The sequence below is a fragment of the Thamnophis elegans genome, chromosome 3, assembly GCF_009769535.1.
Source record: "Thamnophis elegans isolate rThaEle1 chromosome 3, rThaEle1.pri, whole genome shotgun sequence".
NCBI classification, from domain to species: Eukaryota; Metazoa; Chordata; class Lepidosauria; order Squamata; family Colubridae; genus Thamnophis; species Thamnophis elegans.
The window spans coordinates 47,887,931-47,913,046 of record NC_045543.1 but is presented as its reverse complement, the minus strand read 5'-3'; the positions used below and the strand labels follow the sequence as shown (position 1 = coordinate 47,913,046).

Below are 25,116 nucleotides of genomic sequence, written 5' to 3'. Positions count from 1 at the left end.
AGGTGGGGGAAGACATGAAGTAATACAAGATTAAATTGCAGAGAAAGTGTGAGAGCACGGAAGGAGACACAGAGAAGCCTAGAGAGTTAATACAATGGTGTTCAAGTGGCCAATGAAGGGGCTGGGGAAGATGCATGTATGGGGAAACTTACTCTAATGCCTTGCAACCTTTCCTGTCAGCTTCCCCTCTGATTTTTAGGGGAAGCCAGCATGGAAAATTGCAAATAGCAATTGCATGATAATGGGGAGTTGAAACCAGTTTTAAGTGTGAGCTGATTGCTAAGTGCCCAGATCATGCACCAGGATGCAGGAATGACTGGTCATGACCACCATTCATTTAGTCTCTTTGTAATTTCAAATGGTTGCTTAACACATGATTGAAGACTACCTTTGCCTTTTAGCAAAAAAGTGTCATCCACCTTAAATTTATAAAAATAGATGTCAAACTTACAGCACATATGGCAATAGGCTGGGATGGTAAGGGGGAGGCGGAATTGGTTGCTGAGATCGATATCGACTGCGCCCTGTGAGTCTTCGAGGCATAAAGGGTGGATAAGGCTAAAAGAAACAAAGCAAAGTGTTTTAAAAGTATGGTCAGTTATTAAATGAAATCAGTCATACATGGCACTAAAAAAAGGTTTTACATTCAAAGTATTTTTTATCACAATGTTTTTTCCCTGCAGTAAAAGCGCTGTAAAAATAACTCACACTTTCATCATGACTAAACTACAGCAATGTATTCAAATGGGATCTTTAAACATTGCTAGGGAACTGCAATTGATACATAATGCAGTAGTCTTCATGGAAAAGGGGAAAAGCATCCATAATTATATACCATCTATACTGTAGGCACTACATTGCAACCAATGTAGTGCCTATGATGTTTCTAAAGCACCTGGTTTAACTTTGAAAACTCTGTAAAATCCAGTTCCCAGATTATCTTCTGAGCAGTCTCTTTTGCATGCAAATGCCACATCCTTTGTATTCAGCCCAATTAGATGGCTGGCCTCCAATTCGTGCTCCCAATTTTTGTGAGATAAGTGAGAGCCCAGAGGCATTATTTCTCCTTGATGGCCCAACAGAATACAATAGATTTTCAACTACTCCACAAAGTTAGATCCATAGCACCTTGGATAGTTTTCTCTAAATTCTAGAGTTATGTCATGAGAAACAGTGTTGCTGCTAGTTTAAATTGGGTGTATTTTTGTTTGCTATTTTGTTCCCTAATGTATCCCCTGAAGGAATCATAATTGATTTATGATATATAAACATGACAAGTAAATACTTCACACGATACAATTTTCAAGAGTCTCTACCTGTCCAATTCAATCTAGCAGATTGGGCATGCTGCAGATCTTATTGGCCAAAGAGTGATGGTTGGCAGGGACTAGAAGACAGGCCTTGTCATGAGTCATGGTGGTGCAGAGGTTAGAATGCAGTATTGCAGGCTAGCTCTGCTCTCTGCCAGGAGTTCAATTCCTTTGATCCTGACCAGCTCAAGGTTGACAGCCTTCCATTCTTCATAGGTTGGTAAAATAAGGACCCAGATTATTGGGAGCAATATGCTCAGTCTGTAAACCACTTAGAGAGAGCTGTAAAGCAACAGGAATCGCTATATAAGTACTATTGCTGATCTGTAGTAGCCCAAGCTCTGTGGAATATCCTCCCCCTGAAGATTAGAATGGCCCAAACCTTGTTAGCCTTTCATAAAAGCTCTAAATACCTGGCTGTGTTCCTGAGCCTGGGGTGCCAAATATGGTAAGGACTCCATTTCCTGACTTTATTTTTAATTGGTCATGTATCTCGGCTAATGTGTTTATGTGTTTTGGATTTTTTAATGTTTTTTTTGTGTTAAAATAGTTTAATTGTACTATGTTTTTTTTAAACTGAGTGCCCAGAGTCATCGATTGAGATGGGCAGCTATTAGAAATTGAATAAATGTGACCAAAATGTGCATTAAAAAGCTAAAACAAAAGGTTTTTATCAAATTTTGACAGTATATTGGCAAACATCACTTACTACTCCAAATGACATCTCTTGATGTAAAGGGTCATGCGCTAGGAACTGAAGGGGAGTTGAGGGAGGCAATGTTGGTGGATGGGCTGAAGGTGGATAGGTGGTAAAACCTCCTACAGGAAGATGATCTCCAAGTAACTCTACTTCATTTTCTATCCTTTGGAGAGGCTAAGGAAAAAGAAAAGAGAAACATCATATTATATTTAACATTTTAAATATATGGTTAGTTGGCTAATTAAACAAACGGACAATGGACATTTATACTGTTTTCAGAGTAGTGCTGAAGACACAGAATGTATTGCTTGAAATTAATCTTACTTATTTCAAAGCATTCATTATAATGCTAAACAGTATAAAATGTAATTAATTTGTAGTCTGATTTACCATGGTTGCTACTTATTATACAGTATTTATGAACAAACTTTTTTCTAATACTGTACAATTGATAAGCTTTTAACTCCACCCCTACCCTCCCCCTGCCCAAACTTGGCATGGATTGTTGCAGAAAACTGATAAGCCAAAGAAGAGCATTACTTCACAGCAACTCTAAACAATTGTCCACCAGTATCTGCTGAAGCCAGAAGAAATTGCTGTGTAGCTGCTGTGCTGAGAAGGAGCTATGAAACAGGACAAAATAAAACAACACGATTGTCATAACTTTACTGGATTGCACTGTTTTGTAAGATAGCTCCAAGAGTGTTCACTCAAACTTTTAACTAAGCAAAGCACCTTAGAAAAGAATAAGGGGAATGTTTTGCAGGTTGAATCTTTAAACTGACAAGCATAAAATTCACATTTTTGTGGTTTTGAGGTTTTGTGGGACATGGAAGATTAAGTACCTTTGGCTTGTATGCATAACTCCATTCTTCTCTGAGCATTTTCACATCAAGAAATAGCTAACCTAATATCAAATTCCAAGTTTAATCTCAGAATTTTCTAGGATGAGATGCCAAGGAGACCATATGCAAACCACAAGTTGCCTAATTCTTTTTCAGGAAAACCTTGTGTTACATGAACTACCACCATAGTCTAAGTTAGAAAATTACAATTTTTTTCTGGGCAGCAGCATGAAAAACTAAAGCAAAGATGAACAGATGATTTTATATTATACTGCCAAATTAACAGCCTTCTTGGCATAGGCAATCTAGCATTTTAGTAACAATGGGCTTCATTTGCTAGCCATTGTCACCTCAATTTTGGATCCCTGCCCCTGAAGACTCTTTTGAAACTTGGTCTGAATACTTCTGAAAAGCACCAGGAGATATTTCACTATTACAGTGAGACTAAAAATATATATTTAAGCTTTATTTTTTAACAATCCCTGTGTGAATAACAAAAGATGTAAAGGGATTTTACTGAAGCAGAGCTATATTCTTAAATCTGAAACTGCAGTTAAATTCAAAACTGAACCCCCAGTGGTTATTTAAACAGCATTAGTACCTTTCATTTATTCTTTCCACATTAGATAGGAAATCCAGTGCCACAATACAAACTGAAAAGTTCATTTTTTATTCTGTTCCTCTATCAATCTTGGACAACATGATTAAAGCTAGATTGCTTTTGTATATCACAGGTTTTGCATATCACAAGAATTTACTCATGGAATTTTTCAATTTAATAGTGGAACAATCTTTGGTAGCCAGTTATCGAAACATGATTATCTTAAATACAATATTCCAAAATGTATTACTAGATTTTCAAAAAAGGAACACCTACCGATCGCGATTGCTGTGTCTGAAAAGGAACAAACTGGCCTGGAGGTGGCAAATGTGGAGCATGGTGTGGGGAGAGGTGTGGAGGATGTAAGAGAAATGGATCACTAGAAATGAGGGGTGGGAAAGCTGCATATGGAACTGGCAAATGTTGAACAGAACAAGCTTGAAGCATCTGCAAAAGATAAACATATACAACCTTATGTAACATACAATATTCGGATGCTTATGTTTATAAAGAAATAAGATAAAATAAAGCTTATTTATTTTACAAATATTATTGCAACAGTATAGATTATTTCCCTTTTATTAATGAAAGCAACATTAATTATGCAAATTAAGAAGAAATAACTTACTGGAATGGCAGAATTAAACTTTTCTAAGGAATTACATAACTCCAATAGTTTAGAAATTAAACAATTACTTAATTACAAACTATGTAAACTCCATCTATGTCAAATGGAGAATTTACTACAATGCTATTATTTGGAATCTTAAATCAAGCTTAAGCAATGTTAGGTTTCTTCTGTAGGAATTCTGGATACTAGCATAAGATTTATAAGCTCTTTCATTGCCACTGGGCTGTATGTCAGAAAGTCAATTCAATATGATGTGTATGCACTGATGTATTTTTTACTATTAGGTTATTAACTATTCAGAGTAGTAGCACCTGAGAAAGGGAGGATAATTTATTTTAAAAAAAATCTGCCTAGAATGTCAAATATAGGAAAGGCATTTTATTTGAACTTTAAAATAACAATTCTGAAAGAATTCTCTGAGCCAAAATTGTTAAAAGTAGTAACTAAAGCCTTCCTTAGACATGGAAGCTGGCTGGGTAACTTTGGGCTAATCACTTTCTCTCAGCTCAACCCACCTCACAGAAGTGTTGAGGGCAGGGGTGTCAAACTGGCAGCCCATGGGCTGGATGCATCACATGCAGGCCACGCCCACCCCAGCTCCACAAAAGGAAAAAAGGCCCAATACATCATGTGACAGCAATGGGATGCCGTGAGTTTGACACTCATGTTGTAGGGGAAACAGTAGACAGAATTATTGGGAATGTTCACCACCTTCAATAAACATAAAAGGAAAGGTGGGATGGGTACTACAACAATTATTACTAATAGCAAGATAAAACAGGTATTTTCAAATTTTGTACACAAACTACTTTATGGAAGTAATGTTCAAAAATATCAAGGAGAACAGAGCCAATATTCTACTCTTGAAGTAATTAAGTTTGTGAAATAAACAGTTTAACAGTCATTTAAATACATGATGATGCACTATTACAAAAAACTTAACTTTTTAACATGCAAGTTAAATATCACTAAAATTTAATTTTAGTTATTTATTTTTATAGATAATCATACAATTCAGGTATAAATACATTCTTTTAAAGCTGTCTGCTCTTCCAATTATTTTCAATTATTCCAAAATTAAAATTAAAGAAGTACTTACTGGAGGAGGCACACTGCAGACAGGAAGGTGCTGCCCACTGAAAACCACAGAACACCCTGGGACCTGCTGCGTATTGCAAGCTGGTATGTGCTGGCCTGTGCAAAGTGGTATCCCATGTGGGGCTACTGTTGTCACTGTATATGAAACAGGGACTGTGCCCTGGTGAATCTAAGGACAAGGAGAATCTGGATCAATATACAAGGATCAAAATAGCAGGAAACTCTGAAGTCATTGAGATTGTGGTTTTCCACCAAAGCACTTTAGGAGGTTTGAGAATCACTTACCAGCTATTATCAACTTAGTACAGATAATCCTTGACTTACAATAATTCATTTAGTCACCATTCAAAGTTACAATGGCACTGAAAAAAATGGCCTATGTCAATTTTTCACACTTATGACTGTTGCAGCATCCCCATGGTCACATGATTTACATTTGAATGTTTGACAACTGGTTCATATTTATGATCATTGCAGTGTCCAGGGGTCATGTGACCCTCTTTTGCAACCTTCCGACAAGCAAAGTCAATTCACTTAACAATTGTATTACTAACTTAACAACTGCACTGATTCACTTAACAAATGTGGCAAGACAAGTCATAAAATGGGGCAAAGTTCACTTAACAAATTTCTCACTTAGTAACAAATGTTCAGCTCAATTATGATAGTAAGTCTAAGACTATTTATTTGGCAGCAGTAAAATATGTAAGAAAATGTATTTTCATAATAAAGAACCATCAAAATCCATCTCTTTGTAATTGCATCAAGGCAACTGCAGCGACAGCTAAAACATGGATTCTTTTACTCTCAGCATTGCAAAAATCTCTTTTACCTTACATCCAGACATGCATTAATACACAGTGAACTCACATTGGTGTGCTCACTTACAACTCTTTTTTATAATATTGCTCCTATTTAAACTGTATAATCTTCTGATCGTACGTGGAACTGAACTTTGAAATATCAGATTCAGATTAAATTAAACCTATAGCCTTGTATCTGTCTACTGGAATACACTTCAACAACACAAATGCCCCTATAATTTGCTGTAGAAAATCAGCCTCTGTAATATTGTTTGTTTAACAGAGCTATTAATTACCACAATTTTACAACTACAAGTGTAGTTAAGACAAAAATTAAGACTCAACCAGGATAATGTAAGTAGTAAAACAAAGTTCAATGAAATGTACACACACACATAAGCATCAATGAAGTGGATCCAAAAGCTGATGAGAAAAGAATGATTTTCATGATCTTCCAGAGCACAAGATGGAAAGGTGCATTCAAAACCTGATGGATAATATATTTCTCATCAAAGAACCAAAAACCTTACAAGGGGGAAGAGATTCTGAGGAATGTAGATAACTAGGCAAGGTGGTAGCTGATTTACAACTGTACCATGTTTTCCCAAAAATAAGATAAGTGCTTTATTTTTGGGGAGGTCTTTTGAGGTGCAAGAGGCCCCTTAACCTCGACCCAGAGCCCAAGGATCAACTGATCCAGAGAGGGCCAGAAGTTCTGTCTCTGTTTCTGGCACACTCTTGCCAGTCCTAGTGTCACTGGACCTGCTGCTCTTTCTGCAGGTGCCACTAAGAGAAGGGGCACGGTAGCTAGGGTTTGTGGGAGCGGCCTCCATGAAGCTGTTCTGCATGGATGGCAGGTGCACGTAGGGTATATGGGGCATGTTTTCCCCCTTCCCCCCAAGAAATGGTGAGGACTGGCTGCGCATGTGGTTAAATATTTCAGGGGAGAGCTTATTTTCAGGGGAGGGCTTATTTTAGCACATGCACTCAAAAGCCCAACTGGGCTTATTAAACAGGGAGGTCTTATTTTCACTTTCGGGGAAACAGGGTAATTGAGCCCAGAATTATAGCTTGTAAGTCATGCTGGTTGTTAAGTGGGTAATTAGGTAACTCTGTCTGATTTTAGAATCTTTTTTTTTTGCAGTAGTTGTTAAGCGAATGTGATGGTCATAAGGCAAACCCATTATCATTTGCAGCCAACTTATGCCAAGCAAAGTCAATGGAGGAAGGTGGATTTGCTTAACAACCATGATTCACTTAACAACTGCAGTGATTTATTTAATAACATAGCAAAAAAGGTTACAAAATCAGACATGACTCATTAAACTGCTGACTTCTTTAGCAACAGAAATTCTGATCCCTATTATGTTTTAAGTTGAGGACTACTGTACTATATGCAAAAGGACAGAAACAATTTAGTAACAGAAAAGAATAGAAAGACATTATTCTTCCTTTGTTTCAATTATTTGAAATAGTTGAAGTGTACAACTCACATACCAACATTAGGAACATTCAGCCATTTGTCATTATTTCTTGTATAATTGTGGCACTGAAATCCTTGTTGATTCACTGGCAGATCAAAGATTAAGTAATAGACCCTAATCAACCTTCTGGCTAACTCACATCTAAGCACTTTCAGTCCAGATCTAAATATCATGTTGTATTGTGTACGCAAACTAAAAATAGTTACTGCTGCATATGAACATCAATATGCCTTCTGGCAGCCCAGTCCATCCACATGAAAGCTGCAATACTCTACACTGTACTCTATTGCAGCTTTTAAGTATAAGCAGGATTTCTTTGAGAAGACCTTCGTGATTACAGAAGTATGACTGGTATGTCATTCTTGAGACATAACGCATCAAGTTGTACGATAATAATATGTTAATCTATCACAATGTAACAAAAGAGGACACTGAGCAATTCCTTTTGCTTTTTCTGCTATCTGAATAGTTAAAAGGAATGTCTAAATATAATTTAACCATTTAATATGGATTAATTTCTCCTTCTTTTTAGAAAATTTGGTATTTTCAGAGCATCTGCTAGTAATTCCTACACTGTACCATGCTGCAGTATAAATTATGAAAATTCATTTGAAATCAAAGAAAGACCATTGCATTCCTAGAGAAATAAGGCAAAGTTCTGGCCTTCCAAACAGAGTTCACTTAAGTGTGACTACCTTGTTAAATCAGGTTCTATTAATGCAGACACACAGTTGTTCAGAACAGACAGCGGCACAAACAAGAATGATTCATACAGAATGACGGGGACGAGTCCTCCGAATATACCCAGGTAATTGAAAACATTAACAATTTAAAAAGTGTTAGTCATAAGAAACTTGGAGACTATTTTTCTATCTTTTCCCATACCTGTTCATGGATGTCAACCATGACTGCATTCTGCTGTGGCGGATGAGCAGCTGGGTGCAACATACGGGGAGACACATTTGGTGGGTGAAAGGCTCGTGGTTCTTCTATTGCTTGTTGCTGTCCATAAGGAAGATGGTAGTTTTCATCTTGACTAATGGAATTATGTCGAGACAGTCGATCTCTTCTTGCTCTCTGGCGTCTAACAGGAGGGCTATAAATAATCAAATGGGACAAGTTTTATATTTTGAACAGCTATGGTAATTTCTATTTTTAAACTAGCTATATACTATGAATATATACTTTTATTCCTGTATTTCTCTGATCACAAAAATCTGCATTTGTATTTTCTTCTGGGGCAAAAGTAACATAACATAATCAGAATAATCAGATCAAAGTTGCCAGATGGTCCTTTTCTTCTCAGATAACTTAGTAGCAAGAGTGAAGGTCAAGCTGAACTTAGCAGATGGGTCAGAGGCCAGACAACTGGTTCTGTGATGAATATTGCCAGTTGGCAAGCCATTTGAGTACTGAGTAATGCAGTTATCTTCTTTACACTCTACAGTACAAATACATTATAGATTCTTACAAAATCTTTGGTTTCTACGGTGTGATTGAATTGAAGAGGAAAAACAATATGGAAAGAGGAATACAAACTTATTACTAATATGAAAATATTCAAAACTTCTGAATTAATTTATGCAACACTGGAGATTTGTAACAAATAACTTGTGGGAACTTTTCTGAGAAAACTTTAGAAAAAACAAGCAACCGATTAAGTTCAAGGCAAGCAGATATGATGGAGGCAAAAAGTTAAGAATGAAATAAATTAAGTGAATTGAATCTGGCAAATCATGATGTTGCATATTAAATAATGACACAGCTCAATAATATAGTTCTACATTCAATTCCTCATTCATATGCTATTTTTGGAAAAATCTTTTAATATTTAGCCCAAATTACCTCATTAGATTGTGGTAAGAAAACATAATATATGTTGTATCTTATGTTCCCTGGAAGAAGCAGGTAATAGAAACTTAAAGAAAAATATAAGATACCAAAATATCTTATTTTTGGTAACTAATAAGTTCCAATAAGAATATCAACTATGTAGCAAATATTGATTGATAATCTGACTTCAGAGTTTTATTACAATTTTTTACAATAATTTCAAAACAAGGCTCACTGACCTTAGCCTACTTACATTTTCTCAACTAAACCTCCCTCACAATTATGACGAAAGAATAGAGGAGAAACAAGAAGGTTAACACTTGGACGTCAATTCTGATATCTTTGGATAAAGATGTACTAGAACAGTAGAACAACAATATATAAGCTAACAACTAAATATTTTGGACAATCAAATATTAGGATTAACTAATATTAGAAGCATCTCTTCAATAAACCTGTACAGAAAACTATTTAAAACTGTAGGATAAAGTTCACCTCTGTGATACAAAATTCCATGTTTCTGGCATAGGCTTCATGAGGTTCATAAAATTAAGACTCCATAGCTTTAAATTCTGGAGTGATTAGTTTCTTATACATTAACCTAAAACTAATAAATTTGATGCATCAAACACTACTTTCTAAATCAAGACTATGACTGTCCCTCAGGAAAGCTGACCTCCTTCTGTTGCGCGCAGGTGTGTTGCATCGTTCCCCTGAGAAGTGATGTTGGCTTGGTCGAGCTGAAGGAGGCTGCCTATTTGATGTCATCTCCCATGGTCGCATTGGTGGTGATGAGGCTGGTGATGCTGCTGCGTAGTCAAAGACTGAATGAGAAAGGCGCTGTCTCTTGGGACTTGGACTATCTTCGCTCTGTGCATTAAAAAAATGAATATATTCACAACTGATGAGTATCTCAGAATTAAAAAGTAAGGCATTACTTCAGGAAATTGATTCTGATTAAAATAAAATCACAAAAATTGTTTAGCTGCATATTATTATTAAAACAATATAGTGGTATAACTTCACAAATTAGTTAATTGACTATAGCAAAGCAATGGGCATCATCCACAATAACATTCACTAAGATGAAATAAGGCAATATAGTAAAATAAGATAAATTAAACTAAGGTAAAATAAAATATGGTAAGGTATGATTAAGAAAAAAAGAGTGAGATAAAATAGTATAAGATAGAATGAAATGCAGAGAGAGAAGATAAGATGAACATTACAATACAAAGCAGTATAAACTTAGGTGAATTCATCACCTTTACATGCAGCCCCAATTTAGTCTATAAAATGTGTTCTAAGCTGGACAATCTTAATTATAAAGTAAACCGTAAGTTTTAATGACTATTTATGTTTGATTCCTGAAAGAATAATGATACATCCCCAATATTTTTTTCAGGCAAGGATTATTTTCTAATTGTGCAAAAAATTGGTTACAAGTGTAACAATTTTAGAATCTTCTCTGTTAGAATAAATATTTATTCTCTAAGATAGCACAGTCGCTGTTTGCTTATTATTATTTTTTAAAACCTATACTACATAAGCATTAATATGTCAATATGCTCTAGGAATGTAAATTATTAAAGAAACTGCAGCCAGATGGAGTTCCAGTTCAACACATGCCCTCACTATTTACTAGATGTACAATTTGTTATGTTAGCCAGAGTTTGGCCTTCTATGATAATCCCAATGTATCACTTACATATTTTCTTGCTAATACAGTACAAATGAAGTTTCAAAGAAGTACTAAAAGTGATAAAGGGTTCTGGAACAGATATTGGAACACTCTTCTCAGTACCTCCTTAGGTCAAATGTATGTGAATCCAAAGATGCAGTTTCTTTAAAGAGCAGCAACAGATATGGTGTGCATACCTGTTTTGAACTACTTGACCTCCTTAGCTCTCGCCTGACCTAGGTTAGTACCTGGTTTTACTGAAAATTGCAATCCCAGTACAACCAGTTGGAAAAGTACTCCTTGAAAAAGGGAAGATACTGGATACCAACAGAAAATAAGTATATATGACATTATTAAACTGAAAGAAATATAAAGGAAAGGGTGATGGTGAATGTGAGCAAAAAAATGAACCCAGAGTGGCTCAGGAAAACCTTTACCGAAAAATGCACAGTATTTCTGTAATTTATATCTTGCTTTCAACAATTCAAAGTACAAATCTTCAACCAATACTGCACATACTGCCCTGTTATCTACCACTGTTACTTCAAATTCAGCAGTTCCCTAAACACTAATGAACGCTCTACTTGGTCAAGATCAGTGGTGGGATATGACTGGTACGCCAAGGTATGGGTGTACCGGTGCCTACTGTGAGCACCAGGTAGCGTTCCGGTACCATTCCAGTGCTCTGGAAAGCCCACCCGCCCGCACCTGTATTTGAGCCGACCAGGGTTTCAGCGCATGGAGCACACGGCGCCTGCGTGACGCTCCCCCGAGCAGCTGGAGCGTCACTGGCGGTAAGTACGCATGCATGTGCTGCACGCGTGCATGTGCTGCACATGTGCATGTGGTGAAAGCCCGGGCCCTGTTGCACCGTACCAATTGCACCAGGATCCGGAACCCACCACTGGTCAAGATAATATTTTGTTAACAAAGACGCTGCCATGTTCCAAGTCAATTAATTTGCTCAAAAGCTTAGTACATATAAAAAGTTACATCATCAGAAAATACATCAACAAAAACACATGGGTGAACTACAGTGAACCACACGGCATCACTGTAGCATTTAAACCAACTAAAGTCTTCCAAAACATCTTACATAAAACAAAGATTCAGCAGCCCAAGAAGAAGCAAACAACTAAGCTTCAAGGGCATTTCTCATCATACAGCAGAAAAGGATTAGCTTGTTGGTGGGTCACCAGATAAATATGATGGAAAAGAGAACAAGCAAATATATTTTTTTCCTAGCAGCATGACTGTATCCATGCAAGATGTCTATGACTAAAATTCCCCCCATATATACATATAATATGCAATGTTTCACAGAAATAGTTTATTATTATTGATGTATAGTTAGTCCTCGATTTATGACAATTGAGCACACATTTTTGTTGCTAAGTGAGCAAAAAGTTTGTTGAGTATTGCCCCATTTTATGACCTTCCTTGCCACAACTGTGAAGTGAACCACTGCAGTTTTTAAGTTAGTAATACAGTTTTTAAGTGAAACTGGCTTCCCCGTTGACTTCATTTTTGAAGTTTGCAAAAGGGATCACATGACCCTAGGACACTGCAACAGTCATAAATATGAATCAGTTGCCACGCATCTGAATATTGATCACGTGACCAAGGGGAGGCTGCAATGGTTGTGTGAAAAATGGTCATAAGTCACAGTTTTCAGTGCCATCTTAACTTTGAACAGTCAATAAATTAATATTGATAAAAGATCTATCACACTTTTTTATTCTTAACAAGAAAAGAGTTATGTTTTTGAGCAGCCTTTCCTACCCAAGTACAGTTCAACTCCTCAGAAAGCAAGGCCACCTGCTGTGAACACTGGGAGTTGAAGTACAAACATCCAGAGTACATCCAAGTTCTGCATAAGTGTTCTTAAGCAAACAGTATAATAGGAAAGGAGTTTATTGTGTCCAGTACGGTTGGAAAAGATAAGTGTATTTTGTCCTTTCATATCAAAACTTTTAAAGATACGTGTTGTTGAAATACTATAGGTATATTACATGAGCAATGGAGCTTCAAAGGGAATCATTTAAAATGGTTAATAAATCATGCTTGGTAACACAAATACAACCTAATAGCCAACCTTTATTAACTTTGCCTTAGCCTCGTGATGGCAAACTTATGGCACATGTGCCACAGGTGGCAGCATAGTCAATTCTTAGGGCACACAGGGTGTTGCCCTGTCAGCTCCAGCACGCGCTGGTCAGCTGATTTCGGCCTTCATTTTCAGCCAGTGTTCACCATCCAGAGGGCGAGAAACAACCCAATATGCAAACTGGAAGTTCGGGAACGGATTTACGGTTTGCGTGTTGGGCTGTTTTTCGCCCTCCAGAGGCTTCAGGAGGCTTCCCTGAAGCCTCCGGAGGGCGAAAAAACGGCTCTATGGTCAACCTGGAAGTTGGAAAACGGTCTGTTTCCTGTCTCCAGAAGACCTTGCCGGGGGGGGGGGATTTCACCCTCCCCAGGCTCCTAGAAAGCCTCTGGAGCCTGGGGAGGGCAAAAAACAGGTCCACCGTGCCATCACACAGCAAAAGTGGGGGGGGGAGGGGAAGAGGGTGGATTATGTGTGCATGACCCCCCCACACTCCCCCTGCTTTTGCCTTTTAGCCCACTTAATAAAAGCTTCTTCAATCATTTTTAACATTTATTCCACCTCACTTTCTTATTGTTATTGCTTTGAAAAGACCAAGGGGTTAATTACCTTTTCAAGTATCATAATGTAATACAGGTAATCCTTGACTTACAACCATTCATTTAGTGACCTTTCAGTTACAGTAGCCCTGAAAAAAGTGACATATGAACAGTTTTCACACTTATGAACATTTCAGCATTCCCAGTCACATGATTAACTGGCATATATTTATATGCTGGCTGCCCTGTCCCAGGGTCATGTGATCGCCATTGGTAATCTTTCCAGCCAGCTTCTGACAAGCAAAGTCAATGGGGGAAGGCAGATCCACTTAATAACTATATGATTCACTTCAGCAATTTAATAACTCTGGCAAAAAAGTCACAAACTGGGACACAACGTACTTAACAACTGTCTTGCTTAGCAACAGAAATTTGGGGCTCCATTGTGGTCATAAGTCAAGGACAAACTGTACTGTATAATGTTGCATGTTCCAAAAATATGAAACTAAATGATGCAGTATTTAATCTTTTGCCATTATCTCTTTCCAGGTTTTATGAACTTTTCAACAATCCTGCAGTTATAAAGCATTTAGAAATTCCTTTTTATTTAAAAATTCTACAGACAATAATAAATGGTACTAGGGATGATCCAATGCCATCTCTGGATTGATTATAAAAATCTGAAAATCTCACTACATTGTCAGATTATATACTCCTCCAATTTCCCTCCTTTCCAGTTGCTATTACTTCTGGAAAAAAATGAACCAAAGATCCAATTCATTTTCTTAGGCAAAGCAATTTAAACTAATACTTCTGTGTATTATTCCATTACGTACAAAACTGTACAAACTCGTCTTGCTAAAAATTCAGTTATGAAAGCCAGAAAACCTCCCTTGCATCTCTTATAATGTGGCATAAGTATATTATGTGTACTATTATATCCCATGTGATCAGAGTGGAAAATTACTCTTAGAATAAAAATAAATACAAATAAATGAAAATGTCACAGTAACGATCTACCAACTGAATCAAACCACCTTCCCAACATGGTAACTTCTCTGGAATCTAAATAAATTGGATTCTGTCTCCCTATACCATGAGTGTACAAGCTGCTGATCTTCCCAAGGTTCTTGTATTGTTTACAGCTCTCATTAATTGCAGTTAATATTTGTAAGTAAATAAAAAATGATTCATAGTTTTGAGAAATGATAAATACAAATGGATGGGGAAGTCAAATTATAACAATAAGCATTTAAGAAAAAATGTATTATTTTACTGTCAACAAAGCTTAAAGCTTTGACAGTATCAATTTTCTCTCTGCTGCACTCCCCCAAACATGCAATTTATGCTGCAAAGAGGTTCCATGCATTTACAGTAGGCACAGGAAACCTACAACCATCCAGTTTCAACCAGCAGGGCTAATCAAGGGAGTGAGGAGATCTTGATTGAAAAGGAATAAATTCCTCTCTGGATCTGAGTGAACATACAATATTTCATTCACTTGCAACTGGTCTTAGCAGCTGAGATATGTGTTCCTGTTTGGGAGCTGCTTCCTTCTGCCCTGAGTATTGGGTTAGACTATTTTTAAAGTAGCGGTAACACAAAGAAAAGCAGCAATTAAAAGTGGGTTAGGAAATATGTGTTTCCTGGGGTTTTTTTGTAAGATCCCTCTGCTTTTCCTATCTCATCTTTTTCAACTTACATAAACCCTCCTCCAACATAAAATCTTGAAATTCTGAATGGAATAAATATGGGATTTAGTCAATTTATCTCTCAGTTCTGGAGTTAAGTAATTCCTCAATATACTTGTGTTTCAACCCATGACCGGCATAACAAAGAAAAAAAACCAGCTGAAGCTTAGGCTGTACAATAAGAGAATCAATCAATCACAGTATTCATAGCATTTTAACTTTGGTTAATGATCAAACAGTGATATATCACAAGACCAAAGAAGCACAGATTTTGTGGAAATGTAGCACATGGAAGACCACAAATTCCCATGTCTATACCAAAGGATGGTATATTTCTGAATGAAGATGTTTTTATATGCCATATATCCCACACTATGCTGTTGATCCCAGCTGACATTTTCAAATTGACTAGTTGTAACTATTAATCATTTTACAATACCAACAGAACTTGTTTTCTGTTGTAGAAATATATATATATATATATATATATATATATATATATATATATATATATATATATATATGCATTGTTCATGAAGCTCCATTACTAATTTTAAAAATAAAACAATAGTAAAATTTTATTTTACTATAAAATTACTATAAAACTATTTCTCAAAGATTTTAATAATGCAAACTATTCTTAAAATTAGACATTAACAATAGATCTCACAATGTTTTTTTCTCTCAAAATACCAAATGTTAATGAGATAGTGCCGTGATGGTGAACCTATGGCACGTGTGCCAGAGGTGGCACAGAGCCCTCTCTGTGGCTACACCTGCCATGGCCAGCTGCTTTTCTGGTTTCGGGCATGGAATGCGTCCTGGCCAGCTGGTCTTCACAAATGTTGGAAAATGGCCTGAAAACAGCCAAAAAAAATTGGCCAAAATCAGGCCATTTTCCAGGCTGTTCTTTGGGCCATTTTTCTGGACAGTTTTCCAGCCATTTTTCAGGCTATTTTCTAGGTCAAAAATGGTCTGAAAACAACCCCCCCCCCCAAAAGCCTGAAAATGACAAAACCAGCCAAAACTCAGGCATGTGCACACCAGCCAACTGGTCTTTGGGTTTCCTGCAGTTCAGCGTGCGCCTGCGTACATGCACACACATTCCATTTGGGCACTTGGTTCCAAAAAGGTTCGCCATCACTGAGATAGTGAATAACATTTTCAAATATCACTAGTTATATACAATTGTTCTCATTAACATGTTTTATACAATGGATACTTTGGAGTTTTGGATGGTTACTAGAGGATTAACCCAGTACTTTTATGATCCAGAAACAACAAAGCAAGGGATTTCTTAAAAGGTCCCACTGCCTTTACACAAAACATTTAAAATATCTAAACTTGGGTCACTTTTTAAATCCAAGGCACAGCACTAACTACACTAACCAATAAATATTTACTACTATCAGGAAAAATGTATTGATGATTGAAACATAATCAATTTTAAGTATTATAAATTTTAAAATGAGAGAGCTAAGTTTGAGTTTGACCCCCAAAGGAGGGAAAAACAACCTATGCAATTGTACTTATTATTTTCGTATTATGATAAACCACTGTCCAGTTCACATAATTATGGCTTTATTTGATATTTCCTATTATTCAGGCATCAAGTGAAGGATTATGCTATTACAAGCATTCATAATTCCCCAGTTTATTTCTATGTAAATATATCTACAGTATACTTCAGAGGCATGTGTTTTGAAGTGAACATGCTCTAATAAGGCAGTATTTAATTGTAAACCAATGCTCTAATTATATTACCTATTAATATACACTTAAAAATAGAACACCAGACTATTAATTTCATTTTTTCATAACAAATATATCTTGATTTTTTAAAAAAACCTTTCACATCATTAGAAACTTAGATAGCATTATTATAAAGCAAAGTTGGAATAGTTAGGCTTTTTCCTAGATGGATTTTCAGAGCCATCATCTCAATACTATATGAACTCAACCAATTTCCAAATACAATGATCTAGCTTCAACAATTGCTTCATTCTACTTCTAACAACTTGGCCAAATTAAGTATTTACTCTTTTACCATTATGCTATGATAAAGAAACTTAAATACCAAAATGGATATTTCCATATCAAAGTGGTAGTTCCTTCATATTTTAAAAATGCATTGACCTAATCTTTCTTATCTACAAAGCTTAATTCAAAGCAACTATATTATTAGATTTAATGATACTTAATAGATGAGGTACAATTTCAACTTTTGGAGGCTGTATCTAATACTTATACAAATGGATGCACCTAATCTCCTCCCTCCCTGCATCCCGTCCTTCCTTAAACTTCTCAGGAGAGCTTAAATTCTGTGCAGCTTGGCCTGCACAGAATTTGCAAGTGAAGGTAAAAGATAGGAAAGAACACCACTGGATACAACTTATGGCTTCTTTGAAGCTGAACAGTTCATAATTATCTATAAATAGCCATTGTTATTATGTATCTCATATATCCCCAACCAATGTAACATTTTATATATAGGAATGCATAGGAGCATACATATAGGAAACTTCATGAACAATACATATATATATTGCAGAATGTAAGTACCCACCAGGATAATAATATCATGTTAAAAAATATTTGGGGCATCAATCATGTTTCCTTCCTTGATTTTAAGGAAAAATAAAACTTAAAATAGTAGTTGTCATACATTAAAGGAAATATTTCCTTCTAAGTGACAGCACAAGTTGTCTCAGAAAATAAAAATGGACAATTGCACCAAAGCAGAAATAATATAAGGGTTCTGCAACTGGTTTTTTTTTTTGGGGGGGGGGGGAGGCTACTTATATCTTCCTTAGAGTCATTTTAAAAATGTACCAATTTCCCCAGTATCCATTTTATGAAAGCGGACGCAACACATTCTGCAAAAATATAACGGGCAATGATGTAGAACATTTTGAAAAATAGCTATCTCAGTATTTATAATTGAGACAACACATATCACAGTTCTTTGTCATTAGTAAGTTAAGAAAATGATAAAAAGTACAAATTATATCAACATAAGGTAAAAAAGATAGTGATTTCAAATGCAAATCCTTGAGATCTGACCTACATGATTATCTAACCTAGTCATGACTAGCTTTTCAAAAGAAACTTAGCTTTTATATATTTATATAAGTATGCAATGTGTCTTCAGGAAAACTGGTCAGTATGCAATTAAAGAAATTGTATAGCTTTTCCATAATCCATGTAGACACCATCATACAATTCCTTACACTCCTGTCACACCAACCTTTCTTTTCATTCTTCACTGAATACTTTTTCCTCTCCCTTCCAATGTTTCCTCTCTGTCCACTCCACCTATTTCAGAAGAACAACATATGATTGCTTTTTGCACCTCGACTAAAACTGCTACTAAAAAGGCAGGTCTATAAATTAGCAAAAGTACTGTAGTGTATTAATCCCCCAATGTCACGTATGGGTAAGTGTTTCTTTGTACAGTATTTAATAGCAACTGTGTGGGATGGAAAGAGAAAGGCTTGGAACCACCAAGTATTAAATTAATTTCTGCAAACAGAACAGATGGGCACCGATGGAAAGATGGAACATAAGATCACATACAGCAAACTCTCAAACATTAGAACATGTGAACTATCCCCAAACCAGCTATTTCAGAAGAAGTCGCTGTGGTGTGTCCTGCCCCCTTTGTACCGTGCTATTTTTAGCAACGCCAATAGCTACATGCAATTTATAGTAAACAAATGTTGAAGGGGAGAAGGTGGTATGATGGTGGATCTTTCAAGATCATGTTGTGCTCTTCCTTGACGCTCTCCCCACTTTCCACATTTCAGGTTCCACTGGTTTTAGGAGCTTGCCTTTTCCTTCTCTCTCCAACTCCCATCTGATATATTAACACCAAGCTATAAGAAAACACAGCAACCTCCCCTCTCCTAAGAAAGGGGTGGGTGGGAAATCAAGAGATGCTGAGGGTGGGTGGGTGGGAGACACAAAGGACAGACCTCCTCTCACATTCCTATAACCATTCAAAAGGTGTGTGTGTGAAGGGAGTGTGAATGCATTCCCACACCACCTCCACAGCCTTTCTATGTTCATCCCACCACCCCTTTTTAACAGGTTCAGTGGCCGTGTGCACTCTGCCTTTATTTCATTACTGCTTCCCTCACCAAACAGTCGTAAATGTTAGCACCCCAACATCCCACAGGAAGAGAAAGCTTCCCTCAGGGTGGTGCAAGGAGCTCCTCCTAGACGAGACAATCTCCCCACCACAATCACCGCCGCCTTTCCTGTCAGGTCTAGAGGCAGTTTGTTATCCGCGGGAAAATGGAAGAGGGGCGGGCGGGGGGAGGGGCGCGAAAAACCAAACCCGGGTCTTTCCCCGCCCCATCCAGGCGCCGGTACCTTCCAGGAGCTGCGAGGGGTCTCCTTGTATTTGGGGGCGGCGGCGCCGGCCACCGCTTGCACCAGTAGGCCCAGCTCTGCCACACCACCCCCTGCAATGGCTTCCCGGATAATCAGTGCGACTCCATCCGCCCATCACAAGGAAAAACCCGACCGCGCCGCCTCCCTCAATGAGCGCCCGACCGCTTCGCTATCAACGTTCTCAAAACCTTTCCCCTGCCCGGTTGCCGCCAACGTCCAGAACCCACCACCTCCGCCGCTCTCCATGATGCTCTGGTCCCGCCCCCCTCCCTAAGGAAGCCTTCCACCTTACCCACTCAGCCAGCAGAGGAACAGTGACGTCACACCTATTGACTTCCTTGCTTACCAATCGCCGTTGCCAAGCCAAAGCCTCGATCGCCTGCGAGCCCTCCGGCTCCGCCTCCTCTCCGCCCCCTCCCCCCGCCAAGCAACCAGAGGAGCCCTTCCTTTGTTTTAGCTCAGTTACGCGGAGCCCACCAGAGGATGTCTTCTTTACGTCAGCACGGTGACGGAGACCTAACAGCCTGCACGCGCTGGAGGGGCTGCTGCTTTAGGGATGACTCGCTGGCGGCGGCCGTGCACGTGACTACCGAGTGGCCCCTCCCTCCGACGCATTTCTCCTTTAAGAAGGCGGAGTCGAATCTAGGTTTTTTTTTTTTTTAAGTTTCAATTTGTGGCTACGCTTCTTTCATTTCCCCCGCTTCCAATACTGACTGGTGAAGAGATGTCTGGCTTTTGGGTCGAAGATATAAATGGGGCATCAATCATCCTTTTGAAGAGTCTCTGCTTCAGGAGCTGAAGGGAGAGGATATTGGTTGGAATTACAACAATAACAAAATCAGAATATGTGCACCTCTTTTAAAACGCCTCCAAGCAATCAAGCAAGCAAACAGATCAGGGCAACCGCATGTGGGAGGAAGGGGCTTGGGAGACAAAAGGCATCAGAAACCTCCTTTACCCCTTAGTATGCAATCACTTTCTAAAATCATCGGAAGCTGGGATGGAAAAAAACCCTAACAGTTGGAAGGGTCATCTAGTCCAACCTCCTGCTCATGCAGGAGACCTATACTAGGGATTGGAACCACTGAACTTTTTGATCAACAAACTAAGCGTTTTAGCCATTGAGCCACCTAGCCAGGCCCTTTCACACCCCAAAAAAAGGGGTGGGAAGGATGAATTTCAAGTCACAAAAGGGGGAGAAGGCAGACGCAGATAGCAAATTCCTTTACCAAAGTCACTCCTCTCTTCTAAATCTGTGTGTCTGACCACATACGGCAGTATAATTTTTGACAGCTTCAATGCAAATAATTATTTCAAATCTACTAATTATTTGAGCTTGACTTCTACATAAGAAATAAGAGGGGGGGGAACGACTCATGCTGTCAGTTCAATAAATCTTTCTCAGGACTCTAATGAGAGTAGTAACTCACCTGCAATACAAATAGTCCTGGACTTACATCCACAATTGAATCCAAAATTTATGTTGCTAAGTAAAACATTTGTTAAATGAATTTTGCCCCATTTTAAGTGAATCACTGCAGTTATTAAGTTAGTAACAAGCTTGTTAAGTGAATCTGGCTTCCTCATTGAATGCTTGTTGCAAAAGATGATCACATGACCCCCGGACACTGCAACCGTCATAAATATAAATCAGTTGCCAAGCATCTGAATTTTGATCTTGTGACCATGGGAATACTGCAACGGTCATAAGTGAAAAATAGTCATCACTTTTTCAATGTCATAATTTTCAACGGTCACTAAATGAACTCTGTATTTATCAAGGACTGCCTGTACTTTCGCACCTTCGCCGAGTTTCACTGAACCCGGAGAGGGATTTGGTCAAATCAGTGCTTTGTGACATTAATAAAGCCAAGCTATTATCAGCATATATCAGTGCACATCTGATTACAGTTAGAAATTTACAGTTAAAAACTTACTGACTGATTTAATATTTGTGAACAAAATGACCAATAAATAGAATTGTGCTAAATTATTAATACTCTGCAACTCAGATTAGTATAGCAAGCTAATGTAGCAATCTCATTTCCCTTTTCCTTATACTCTATTTGGGGGAAGAGGCTGATACAAACAATTCATGAAAAAGGATATTGAATGTCTCAAGCAGAACTGATAACAAAAATAATTATGTCAAAGCTAATGATTTTTTTTTGGGGGGGGGGGAGAGAAGAAAGTATTCCAATCCTGTTTCACCTCTTTCCATGCACTCACTTTATATAATCAAAGCTTATTTAGAGGATAATTAGAACTGCAGAAAAAAACAATTACTGCCAACCTGCCTTCTACTGAGGACCTGTACACTGCACGAGTCAAAAAGAGGGTCATGAAAATATTTACAGACCCCTTGCATCCTGGACATAAATTGTTTCAACTCCTACCCTCAAAACAATGCTACAGAGCACTGCACACCAAGACAACTAGACACAAGAACATTTTTTCCCCAAACACATCACTCTGCTAAATAAATAATTCCTTCCACACTGTCAAACTATTCACTAAGGCTGCATTACTATTACTATTAGTTTTCTCATCATTCCCATCATCCATCTCCTCCCATTTATGACTGCATGACTGTAACTTTGTTGCTTGTATCCTTATGATTTATATTGATATTGTTTCCTGATTGCTTATTTGTACCATATGACTATCATTAAGTATTTTACCTTATGATTCTTGACAAATGTATCTTGTCTTTTTATGTTCACTGAGAGCATATGCACCAAAGACAAATTCCTTGTGTGTCCAATAACACTTGGTCAATAGAGAATTCAATTTAATTCTATTTACCAAAACCTCAAATGTTAGGCATGGATCTTCTACACCAGGGCTGTTAAAGTCCCACCCTATAGGCCGGATGTGTCACGCACTGGCCACGCCATTCCTGGTTTAGCAAAGGGGAAAAAAGTCCTGATACATCATGTGATGCTGCCGTGACAACGTGAGTTTGACACCCCTGTTCTGCACCAAGTATTTAGAAATAAAAACATTTCAAGAGTGATGATGGCTGAGTTTCCACAGCATGTCAGACCATAGTATTATTGGCTAATCTGAAATTTAGTGTGTTATGTGGCTCATAGAGTTCAGTGAATCATGTCTATGGTAACCACAGCTTAGCCGGTTGTGTGAATATAGGTGACCTGCTAATTTAAATGTATTCTATAAAAGTGTAAAAACTGCTGCTCCTAATGACAAGGCATCCGATAAGCTTCTTTAAGTGAATGATCAATGTATAGTTAATACAGGGCTATATGATTACTAATAGTCCTTTCTATCCCAAAATTATCCTTTTGCCTTTTGCAATTAGTATCCAAAAATGATATGGCTAGCTAGACAATATATCATTACAGCTTTGCACTTTTCAAATTAATGTAAACTCTGTGTGTGTGTTTGTGTTTATCTGCTTTTAGTTGCTGTTTGGGTTTTATGTTTTATATAAAAAGTTTAATTCAGGTAGCGGAGAGTACTAGCTATGGTGGGGAAATACACCACACATGAAGAGCAGGATACAGGGCTGCCCTAGCAATCTCTCTTCAGGAGAGTCCTGCCCTTGAAGAGAAAAAAATGATAGCAATGTATAAGAATGTTGGAGCAGAATATGGAAGAACTAGTGGGAAAGGGTAAAACTCCCTTTAGCTTTTGTCAGATTCAGTTTTATTCATTAATAGCCTAATACAATAAGTGTATGGACTGTAGAATTTAAAAAACTGATAATTAGTAGCAAGACAGAATCAGTACAAGCAGAATTTAAGATCACTACTTAAGCTGATCCATAAAATTGGGGTACTGTTTAGCATAAACAAACGAATAAACAAACGAACAAACAAACAATGCTGTCATATTGTGTTCATTAAAAAATCTGAAAACTTTTTATTGCCTTTGGACCACTGGTGTAATTTTAAATCATGGGTAAGATTTGTACAGGAACAAGATAATATGAAATGGCAATACTGCTGAAGATAAAAAGATCAGTCTGGCTACAGGTTCCCCTCACTTCATCTTATAACAGTGACATTTTAGATAGCTAGTACGTAGCAAAGACAGCATTCAAACATTGCAAATATCAGAGACATCCAGTAAGTCACTTACTTTATCTAAATTATCTTAAGGATCATAAGACATCCTGCACATGAGCATTTTATGTATGTGCATAAATGTTTTTCTCCCAATGATTCATTTGATGAAGTAGACTGTCAGAAAAAAATGTTTCTACAGTACTAGAGTTGGTACATAAAGTAATCCAAGAGTGGATTAGCAGTTATTTTAAGGCTAAAACCCAGGGTATTTTATGTAACCGCTGAAGCATACAACATAAAAAAATGTCTCCTAGCAAAGCGAATCTTCCAACAGCACTAAACAGCACTTTGTATCCAGTATACAAGGTATATCTATCCAGTATTACCACACAGTACAAGCCAAAAATACCAGGGTAGCAGCCTGTTTTATATATGCAGTTGTAATAGAACATGCTATTATCTAGTGCTGCTGCCAGTCACCATAGGAACCAGAAGCAGCTATATTAGTTCAGGTAGAAACAAGTAGTAATGATGGTTAGAATGTGCTGGGTAAAGACTAGAAGCTGGTTTTAGAGTAATTATTACTGGAGTTTGACAGTATTTTTTTAAAAAACCAATAACTTCCCCTCAACTGAACTCCAACCTGGCACACTTATGTATGATTATATAAGAAATATTTTAATCACTTTTTATTCAATCCAATCAATTTATTCAGAAATAATCATTCAGCAAGTTTAATATTATTAAACATTCTTTCAAATACTGGGTTTTTAACTGATAAGAGTGCACATATTTGTGCAAAGATGTACATAGAAATGACATCTAAGTAAGTGCTTTCCTTGCAGGAGAAGTCCTTATCAGTGCTTTACCAACTAATGGCTGGCCAACTTAAATTCTTGCTCCATGAAATGGAAATTTGGGGGGGGGGGGAGGGATATTTTTTGTACTTTTGTAATTACTATGATAAGCACCTAATTCACTGGGGACTTTATTAGCAAAAGGGATAGTGCATCAATGCTGGCTGGATTTACTGTAATCTCATTTTGTTCTTCCTCATCTAGCCCATTATTAAGAAGACAACACTTAAGGTACTGATTTGCTGGGTGGATTTCAAACAGCGATAGTATTGCATGCCATCAGCATGGCTCCCCTATGTAATGGTTTCATGAAGGTGCTAAATAGGATGGAATTGTGGGAGACTGGAAGCTTGTTCTATGCTGATGTAACAGAAACATTCTTTGTTGTTTCTGTGGCTAAAAAGTAGTATTTCAAACTGATCTCCATCTATGGTGTAGGGCCGTGACGGCGAACCTATGGCATGCATGCCCGAAGTGGCATGCACATCGTCGCCCGTTCCTCTTCCAGCTTTC

At 37.5% G+C, this 25,116-nt stretch overlaps 1 protein-coding gene across 5 annotated transcripts in view; it reads right to left on the bottom strand.

Annotated features, from left to right (window-relative positions):
- The window catches only part of RNF38 (ring finger protein 38), a 121,983-nt gene that overhangs the window by 14,877 nt on the left and 81,990 nt on the right, over nucleotides 1–25,116 (bottom strand). Inside the window, exons 1-8 of one of the 5 annotated variants that reach the window (XM_032212810.1) lie at nucleotides 19,695–19,921; nucleotides 18,568–18,635; nucleotides 9,982–10,175; nucleotides 8,358–8,568; nucleotides 5,187–5,354; nucleotides 3,733–3,903; nucleotides 2,020–2,184; nucleotides 452–558 (exon numbers count right to left, since the gene is read on the bottom strand). In XM_032212810.1, coding sequence (XP_032068701.1) covers nucleotides 452–558; nucleotides 2,020–2,184; nucleotides 3,733–3,903; nucleotides 5,187–5,354; nucleotides 8,358–8,568; nucleotides 9,982–10,175; nucleotides 18,568–18,579 — 1,028 coding nt within the window. In that variant the 5' untranslated portion in view covers nucleotides 18,580–18,635; nucleotides 19,695–19,921. Of the gene's footprint in view, nucleotides 1–451; nucleotides 559–2,019; nucleotides 2,185–3,732; nucleotides 3,904–5,186; nucleotides 5,355–8,357; nucleotides 8,569–9,981; nucleotides 10,176–18,567; nucleotides 18,636–19,694; nucleotides 19,922–19,942; nucleotides 19,975–20,061; nucleotides 20,111–25,116 lie in introns of those variants that run through there. The other 4 variants (XM_032212812.1, XM_032212813.1, XM_032212811.1 and 1 more) reach the window with 4 other exon arrangements.